General features: G+C 41.8%; 1 protein-coding gene across 1 annotated transcript; it reads right to left on the reverse strand.

Annotated features, from left to right (window-relative positions):
• Window positions 1–339: 339 nt before the first annotated feature.
• FGF20 (fibroblast growth factor 20) lies at window positions 340–9,325 on the reverse strand. The gene is made up of 3 exons (XM_064272873.1): window positions 9,049–9,325; window positions 1,050–1,153; window positions 340–748 (listed from the first exon to the last, which is right to left on the reverse strand). Exons 1-3 carry the CDS (start codon window positions 9,323–9,325, stop codon window positions 503–505), a joined length of 627 nt encoding a protein of 208 aa, XP_064128943.1. The 3' UTR covers window positions 340–502.
• Window positions 9,326–9,753: the final 428 nt, after the last annotated feature.

The following is a 9,753-nucleotide window of genomic DNA, read 5'->3' on the forward strand; positions in this document are numbered from 1 at the left end:
AAAAAAATGTTCCGTGTTGGGGTGGCTTGTTTCATAGTCCAAGTTTCACTCAGATTTTTAACATGTAATGCTGTAACCTTCAAAAGTCCTACAGGGTCTTCAAAATTTCTGTGGCAGTAATCTCCGTTACATCAATCCATCTCTTCAACATGAAGTATCTATTTTTAATGCAACTCTCCAAGTAAACATAATCCAGAGAGGAGAGGCACCAGCAGCCAGCTAGGTGATATTCCCATCAGCCACAGTTAAAGAGGTTTTCAGCTTCAGTCAACTGGGAATACCTAAGGGAACCTCATCACTTATAAGGAGTGATCTCGTCTACTTCGAGTAGAAAAAAAACTGTTGCAGTTTTTAGTCAGTATTCTTTCCAAATTCCATCTCCCAGTAGAAAATAGACTCCATAACATTCTGAATGTCTTCCTGGGTTGTTATGATTTCCACGGAAATTGTGATAAGAAAGAGTGGTTGTGCTTTGGTGTTCCGGTAAAGACATGATCACATCTCAACTGTATATCAGTAGGTCCTTGTACAATTCAGGGACTCTTTCTGGATCCACTGGTCTAGGAAGGAAATGTGTAAATTTCTGATGTCTTTTGGACCTGGAACCATCTCTTGGAGTTCCATCTTTGTTAAGTGCCACAAAGTACTTGCGGCCAGTGTCTCCATGTTTATATATGTTGGATGAATAGGTATTATACCAGTTCTCTTCAAATTGTTCCCTAAAGATGCATTCAGAAGTCAGTTTCTCCTAAAAGAGAGAAGATAATGACCATTAAAATGTGCTTTTAAGAGAATTTCTTTAGAATAGTCTAAACTCCATTATGTCTTTGCCTATAATAACGTCCTTGTTAAATTGTGGGGGTTAAAGAAATGAAAGTGAGTTATTATACTATTGCCCAGACACATGGAAGTTGAGCAGGATATAGATTTATAATTTCTACATAAGTATATTTTATATATGTCTTCTAACATCTATTATTGGTAGGTATTTAAAAAATAAATTAACGGACAGTATTTCAAAAATTACAATAATTTAAAAAACCACTTACTGATCCATAGAGTTCTCCTTTATCGTTCATTCCAAGGTAAAGACCGCTGTCCACACCTCTAATACTGACCAGACCCACTGCCACACTGATGAATTCCAGGATACCTGAATTCAGGAAACAAAATAAAGGTTCATATTTATCAATGAGCATATGACTAATAAAAATCTTCCAAATAGTAGAAGTAGCAGTCCCATAGTCTAAATCTAATGATGCATGTTGCAGTCCTTTGTAAACTGAAAAGCGTTATACAATTGTTTTATCATTATGATCCTCCCATTTTACAGATGAGAAAAAAGGAAAACATTGTTCATCATGGTATAATGTTAAAGGTATGAAACCTTATACCAGATTGACCTGGATTTGTATGCCAGTCAAGTATCTTACTAGCTAGGATGACTAGGCAAGTCACTGTCTTCTTTAAGCTTCAATTTCCTGGTATTCAAAAATGGGTGAAATGCCTCCCTACAAGAGACTGGTGAGGACTGTCACACATTAGACATTCGACAAACGGAAGCTATTATTATAAATTAGTAATGTCAGAGGTGCTCTTACCCCTCCCCCCAAAAGAAAAACCAAACCATTGCCGTCAAGTCGATTCCGGCTCATAAACCCTGTACAGCAGGGTTGAACTGCCCCATAGGGTTTCCAAGGCTGTAATCTTTGAAGAAGGAGATTCGAACTGCTGACCTTTTGGTTAGCAGCTGTAGCTCTTAACCACTGCACCACCAGGGCTTCCAAGACTTTATAGATTTTATGTTATGCTATGTTTCCTGTCATATATAACTTCAAAATAAATTGTATAGTTCAGAAAAGTAAAATGGATTTATAATTTATTGAAAACGATAGCCAAATATCAAGAATTAAGCAGGCAAGCAAATTTTTCTATCAATACCTTTTTAAAATACTTTGTTATTAATCAGTAACTTAATATCAAAAACTTTCCACTTAATACACAGGGATACTATAAAAAAATAGGTGGGGGAAAAAGCCCTTAATACTTCCCTCTGTGTGATCCCTTTTCTCTGCATACACTAACCTTTGTAATAATGTTTTTGTCTAGTTTTTCCCCTTAGACTCTTTGCTGCAAGAGTATAGACACACTTCTATGCTTGGAACTTTCTCAATAGCTTTCTACCTTCACCCCTGAACCTCCTGTTAAGCTCAACAAACAGTAACAACATATTTTCATGGGCTAAATTTTCACAGCATTTAGCCTGACTCTGGCTTTTAAGTCATTTCATGATTTATTATACAAGTTCCTCTTTGGTCACATGATGTTGCCAAGGACAAGGAAAGTACCGAGCCTGGCTCTTTGCTTATACGGAGGACTCTGTTTTGTCCAGAGCCTAATTCACTCTTTGGCAGAAAGAGATTGTAGGGAGACAAATGAGCTCTTTCAAGCTATCATCGTGTAGAAGGCTAGAGCCATCTATCAGGGACATAGAGCAAAGAGTGCTGGTATCACTGGCTTTTAGAAAGTTCACTTTATGCCACTTCACATTTACGAAGACCTACATTAGTACCTGTTTTTACCAAATGAAAGAAATCTGAAGAGAATTTTTGCCTTTATGAAAAAAAAAAGATCAAAAGCAGAAATAGCATTCAGCATTTGTTTTGCAGTAAGCCGTTAAAGGGGCAGCTTGTACCCGAGCAGCAAGACTGGCATTGCTGTACATATATTATTTCTACTTAATACATTGTTGTCAGGTGCCAGCAAGTTGGTTCTGACTCATAGTGACCCTATGTACAACACGGCAAAGCACTGCCTGGTCCTGCACCATCCTCACAATCCTTACTATACTTGAGCCCATCGTTGCAGGTGCTGTGTCAGTCCGCCTCGTTGAGGGTCTTCCTCTCTTTCACTGACCCTCTACTTTACCAAGCATGATATCTTTCTCCAGGGGCTGGTCCCTCCTGCCAACGTGTCCAAAGTACATGAGACGAAGTCTCACCATCCTCGCTTCTAAGGAGCATTCTGGCTATACTTCTTCCAAGACAGGTTTGTTCATTCTTCTAGTAGTCCATGGTATATTCAATATTCTTCACCAATACCAAATTCAAATGTATCAGTTCTTCTTCAGTCTTCCTTATTGATTGTCCAGCTTTTACATCCATATAAGGCAACTGAAAATCCCATGGCTTGGATCAAGTGTACATTAGTTCTTTAGGTGATATCTTGGCTTTTTAACACTTCAAAGTGGTGTTTTGCAGAAGATTTCCCCAATGCAATATGCCGTTTGATTTCTTGACTGCTGCTTTCATGGGCATTGATCGTGGATCCAAGTAAAATGAAATCCTTGACAACTTCAATCTTTTCTCCGTTTATCATGATGTTGCTTATTGGTCCAGTTGTGAGGATTTTTGTTTTCTTTATGTTGAGGTGGAATCCATACTGAACGCTGTGGTCTTTGATCTTCATCAGTAAGTGCTTCAAGTCCTCTTCACTTCCACCAAGCAAAGTGTGTCATCTGCACGTCGCAGGTTGTTATTGAGTCTTCCTCCAATCCTGGTGCTGTGTTCTTCTTCATATAGTCCAGTTTCTCAGATTAATCGCTTAGTATTGAATAAGTATGGTGAAAGGATACAACCCTGACAAATTTGTTTGTTAATTTTAAACCACGCAATACCGCCTCATTCTGTTTGAACGACTGTCTTGGTCCATGTACAGGTTTCCCTTGAGCACAATTAAGTGTTCTGGAATTCCCATTCTTTGCAATAACATAATTTTTTATAATCCACACAGTCGAATGACTTTGCATAGTCAACAAAACACAGGTGAACATCTTCCCGGTATTCTCTGCTTTCAGCCAAGATCCATCTGACATCAGCAAGGGTATCAGATGAATCCGGCTTGAATTTCTGGCAGCTCCCTGTCAACGCACTACTACAACTGCTTTTGAATTATCTTCAGCAAAGTTTAACTTATGTGTGATATTAATGCTATCGTTTGATAATTTTCACATTCTGTTGGATCACCTTTGAAATGGGCACAAATATGGATCTCTTCCAGTCACTTGGCCAGGTAGCCTTCTTCCAAATTTCTTGGCATAGCTGTGTGAGCACCTCCAGGGCTGCATTCATTTGTTGAAACATCTCAGCGGGTATTCCGTCAATTCCTGGGGCCTTGTTTTTCTCCAACGCTTTCAGTGCAGCTTTGACATCTTCCTTTGGCACCATCAGCTCCTGACCATATTCTACCTCCTGACATGGTTGAACATCAACCAATTCTTTTTGGTGCAGTGACTCTGTGTATTCCTTCCACCTTCTTTTGATGCTTCCTACATAGTTCAATACTTTTCCCATGAAATTCTTTAATATTACAACTCAAGGCTTGAAATTTTTGTTCAGTTCTTTCAGTTTGAGAAATGTCGAGTGCGTTCTTCCCTTTTGATTTTCTAATTCCAAGTCTTTATACATTTCATTATTAAACCTTACTTCGTCTTCTAGAGCCACCCTTTGAAATCTTCTGTTCAGCTCTTTTACTTCATCATTTCTTCTACTCAATTTATCTGCTCTACATTTAAGAGCAAGTTTCAGAGTCACTTCTGATGTGCAGTTTAGTCTTTTCTTTCTTTCTTGTCTTTTTAATGATATTTTTCTTTCTTTATATATGATGTCCTTGAAGCCATCCCACAACTCATCTGTTTTTTGATCATCAGTGTTCAATGCGTCAAATCTATTCTTGAGACTGTCTCTAAATTCAGTTATACTCAAAGTCGTACTTTGGCTCTCATGTATTTGTTTTAATTTTCTTCAGCTTCAACTTGAACTTGCATATGAGCAATTGGTAGTCCGTTCCGCAGTTGGCCTCTGGCCTTGTTCTGACTAATGGTACTGAGCTGCTCCATCATCTCTTTCCATGCTACTTTATATAGGCTATGTATTTACCATGTCATCCCTGCTTTTACTACATATTAGTGTTATCTTAGGTTTTATTTGTTATCTGGGATGATTTGGTAGGTTATTTTTTGGGTCTGGGAACACTCAAATTTTTTTCCCGTATAAATTAACAGCAACTGCTTCTTCACTTTACACCGTTTTTGGCTTATGAAAAGTTTCATAGGAAGGTTCTACTTTCAGATAGCAGGGGAAACCTGTAAATAGTTTATAAGTGGCATCCTTAATTGAGACTAAGGCAGAGAGAAGCTAAGATATAGCAGAGAAGACCCAAACTCCATAGCACAGCCATCACGATGGGAAGTATAGAGCTGGTAAGTAAACTAAAATTAAACTCACTTCCAAGCTCATTAATGAGTGATATCCGATAGAAACAAAAACATAGGCCCCAAATGTGATTGGTAGAAAAAACGCATTAATGGAATTTCATCCAGGATATAAATGTATAATTAGTGTAGGTTGTACTGAATGTTACATTCAAATTGAAGAGTATACTATGGCTGACGTGTAACCTAATCCCCTGTATCTTATTTACATTAAGAAGCTCCTGACTTTCAAAGAACAGGAACTGATTAACTGATTAGAATGTACAATAGAACCAGTTTTCAAGAACAATAAAATAAAAGCTTAATTTCCATACAAGCTAATTATACAACACATCTCATGAAGTACTCATTTTTCTTGAAAAAACTAAATGATAAACTACCTATACTTCAGTTCTCATCTTCAAATAATGCCGTCTTTTTGTCAAAAGTTATGTAGTTCTAGAAACTAAAAAAAGATGAATAGTCTTAGAATAATTATATTCAGTAACTTCATCTTTATGAAACATCTAAAACCTGATACATAATCAGGCATAAGTAATTTTGCAAAGAGTCATAGGGGCTGTTGGGAAAAAGCTATGTGCTTTTTAAGTTCTTAAAGATTTTAGCCACACTTTTTAATTCTGATCCTTTTTCTCTTCGTGGAAATAGTATACCACATAGTAATTTGTAATCATTTGATTCTTCAATGAGATTTGACAAGTCTTTCTTATTTATAAGATGAGGTGGCAACTGAGCTAATTCCTTTACAAAGAGTAGACATAAAAAACTTTCCTTAAGAGGTAATCACAGATTTTAGATAGATTTTCTAATGCCCAGTGTCCCATAAAAAGACCTGGAGGTACTTTGTCTTCCTGGTATCATTTTCAAAGCCAGCCTTTTTAAAAATCATAATAAACAGGTGAGTCAACCCACAATGCAACCACATCAGACAAATCTATAGAGAATGGAGGAGAATAAAGGAAAAAGCCTTTAAAGGAATATGTTTGATCTCAAGCTACACTTTTTTTTAAGTAATGATTCCATGTTTAGGTATTAGGTAAACTCTTACTATTATACTACTATGCAGAAAAACTAATTATAAATATAAAGCTAACTCACATAGCAAATTATATTTTAACCTCACTGAAACCTTTCTGTTTATAATCTGCTGGTGTGGTTTTAAAAAATACGGCATTCTGAATGCTTTTAGTCAATCGTGGCCAAATTAATACAAAATTATCAAAAATATTATTTACTTTAACATCTCAAATAGCCATTTTTGAGTTTTCTCAAACTTCTTTCGTTAATGGCACAGACACCCACTTAAAAGAAAAATAGCAATATAATTGCATAATTAATGACTGAAGTACTAGCAAAAGAAGGCAAGCATAGAGAGCCCACGGATTATACAGGCTGACTATGAACTTGATTCTCACACGGTAGTAAATGACAATGTCTAAGCTAGCAAAGACCACTAGGATGCGCTGTAGTGCATTGCAGATAGACTCTTCACTCCTCTAGACTACCAGACTAATAAGGAGCTATCTTGCCCTTGTTTAACAGTGAATATTTTGATCATGTATGTAGCCTCCCACCATACAGAGAATTAAAGCAGCATAACATCAGTCTAGGTCACATGTTCCCAATTATCAAACGCTGATACAAATTTTTAACAAGAAATTGTGCTGGCAAGGTGGTAATTCTGAGGAGCAATGTTTGAACACTAAGTAAAAGACTGTTATTAAATCTACAAATATTCACTAATCTCTTCCCATAGGATCAGTCTTTTATAGGGAGACTCAAAGCTGAAGAAATAATTCGTGTCATTGGGGAGATTACAGTTGAATTACAAAGGTCTTAAAAGCAGAATTTCCAATGCTATACTGTGTGTTGCAGAGGGGTTAGTATCTGAATATTACCTAAGCTTAACTTCTACCTGCTCTATCTGTAGGCATCATCACATGTATGTCCATTCCTAAATCTTTTTGGTAGCTGGAGGATTTTTTTTCTGTAATATGTGAAGTACAGTCATTCTTACAGGCAAGAGAACTCAGCCACCTGGCGTCAGCAGAATTCTTTAGAATCAGAATCTCAGCCTCTTCAATTTAAAAGCCGCTTTCCAAAAATGACCCCAGGCTGGCCGCTAGGTCATGACACTCCCAGCTCATAGGCAGTGGGCATTTGGAAGAGGCCAGTGGAAGCCACAAACATATGGGTTTAAAAACGTTAATTTTCTAAGCCTTTAAGTGCTGCCAAATGACCACCACATGGTCATTTCTACACCTGGAGTTTAAAACGTCCTTCAAACTGAGATTTACACTTTGCCAAAGTTTTAATGAGTCTCTCAAGTGGAAAAAAAGGAATGAAAGTACAAGAGCGAGGGCCGAGGACAAGATAAGAGAGGACCATTCAGAGATGAGAATTCTCAAGGAATTCCAGAGTCCCAAGGAAGGGAAATGAAAGCTAGCACTGGGTTGGCCCCTTCACAGTGCTAGAAAAGGTTCTCTTTCGTTAAGTACAATGTATGTCTCCAATGACATCACAAGTTTCATGATCAAAACCACTTGAGAGGGTTAGCAGGTTAATACTTTAGCTATCCGAGGAAGAGCCTAGGATGTTAGAAAGAAAAGTAACCTCAAGTGATCACCTAAGTTAATTGTACAGACAAGAAAACTAAGACCCACATTGACGAAGGACTTGTTACACCAGCTAGTTAGGAAATAATTAACAACAGAGGCCGTAGAATTTCCAATCCAGTGTCTGAAGTTGATACTGCCTTGAGAGCCCTTCCTTTCTTTCTTTCTTTTAACCCCTACTGCTCTCAGGCACTGCCTGAGGTATTCTGAAGCGCGTTCCTCTGAGTTCCCACCCATATCTTCTTTCACTTCCCCGTTTACTCCAACCTATGGTCAATACCAAGACCGCGGCTTTCAGGTTTCACGGTTTCTAAGATCTTGGGCAGAAGGACTGAGCATGCTCAATTTTTTTTTTTTTTTTTTTTAATCACCCAAATACAAGGCTAGGACCGCAGAGACTGTCGCCAGGTGAAGCTGACGGTATCCACCTTACCCAGGGAGAGTTAATCCGTCACCACCTCGGGTGAATAGTCACAGTTCTCTAAGTGGACCCTGGTGGCGCAGTGCTTAAGAGCTCAGGCTGGTAACCAAAAGGTTGGCAGTTCGAATCCACTAGCTGCTCCCTGGAAACCCTCTGGGGCAGTTCTTGTCTGTCCTTTAGGGTCGCTATGAGTCTGAATGCACTCGAGGGCGAGCTTGGTTTTTTGTAAGTGGACACGTAAACGCTCGCACCCTGTGCAAGAGCGACCCCCGACCATAAGCCACGGGGGCACAATCAATTCCATAACCGTGGGGGATGCTTCAAGGAGCGGGATGCTTCGTGTGATTAATTTTTGTAGAGTGGAAACTGGGCGAGATGTGAGAGAAAGTAGGAGAAACTCACACAAGGATTTAAAAAACAAAACCCTGCCTGCGAGGTGAGGCGCGAGGGACGGCTGTGGCTCCTGGAGCGGGACTCGCTGTCCCAGGCGCAGGAGGGGTAGGGCCCACGGGCAGCAAGGACCGTCCCAGCAGCCGCCCTTTCTCCTCCCGCCCCAGACCCGCTGGAGACGGCGGCGACAAGCTGGCAGGAAAGTCCTGCGCGCCCCCGGGGGCCCCGTGCGGCCCCAGCCGGCTCTCGCCCCGTGGGTCCCCGGCGCCCCGAGCTGGGCGCAGCCCGACGCCCGCGCCAGCAGAGGAGGCGGCGGGCCGGGGCCGAGCCGGCTGCGGGGCGGCACCTACCGAAGAGGCTGTGGTCCTGCCGGGTGCCCTGCACGCTGCCGTCGGGCAGGATCTGCAGGTGGAAGCCGGTGCGGCAGTAGAGCTGGCGGCGGCGCAGGAAGCCGTGCAGGTGCGCCAGCTCGGCCGCCCCGGGCCCCCCGCGCTCCGCCGCGCCCCGCCGCTCGCCCAGCAGGGGCGGCCGCTCCCCGGCGGGGGGCAGCAGGAAGTGCGAGCCCACCTGCTGGCCCAGGCCCTCCAGGCCGCCCAGGAAGCCCCCGACCTCGGCTAGGGGAGCCATGAGGGCGCCAGCGGGGGAGGCCGAGGGTCCGGGAAACAAAAGACCCCCAACGAAGTGCAGCCGGGAGAGGGGCGAGGCGAGCGCAAAAGGTGGAAGGCCGGTCCCTCCTGGGAGGCCGCCGAATGGACTTTGCACGCAGGTGGCAGGGACGCGCTCAGGGTCCTGGAGCGGTCTTCCGTCCGTGGGTAGGTGGGAGCCGGCTGTGGCTTTGCAGAAACATCTATAGCTGCCGCCGCCGAGGCCGGGGCTGGGGCTGGGGCTGGGGCTCCCGCTCCGCCAACTGATCGGATCAGAGGCCTGTGTACATACACGCCCGAGTATATATGCTGCGCCTCCTGACATATGCTAATCAAGCCCTTTCGTGCGCGCCGGGCAGGTTCTGTTTGAAATCTTAAACCGGCCTCTTTTCAACACGTTTTTGCTCTTCG

Source organism: Loxodonta africana, chromosome 19 (genome assembly GCF_030014295.1).
Source record: "Loxodonta africana isolate mLoxAfr1 chromosome 19, mLoxAfr1.hap2, whole genome shotgun sequence".
Taxonomy (NCBI): Eukaryota; Metazoa; Chordata; class Mammalia; order Proboscidea; family Elephantidae; genus Loxodonta; species Loxodonta africana.

Excerpts from the sequence above, each read along its gene's own strand:
- FGF20 (XM_064272873.1), bottom strand. The coding sequence starts at position 9,325 with ATGGCTCCCCTAGCCGAGGTCGGGGGCTTCCTGGGCGGCCTGGAGGGC. Across the intron at positions 1,154-9,048 it reads GCAGGACCACAGCCTCTTCG|GTATCCTGGAATTCATCAGT; the intron begins GTAGGTGCCGCC and ends TCCTGAATTCAG. Across the intron at positions 749-1,049 it reads AAGGAGAACTCTATGGATCA|GAGAAACTGACTTCTGAATG; the intron begins GTAAGTGGTTTT and ends TCTCTCTTTTAG.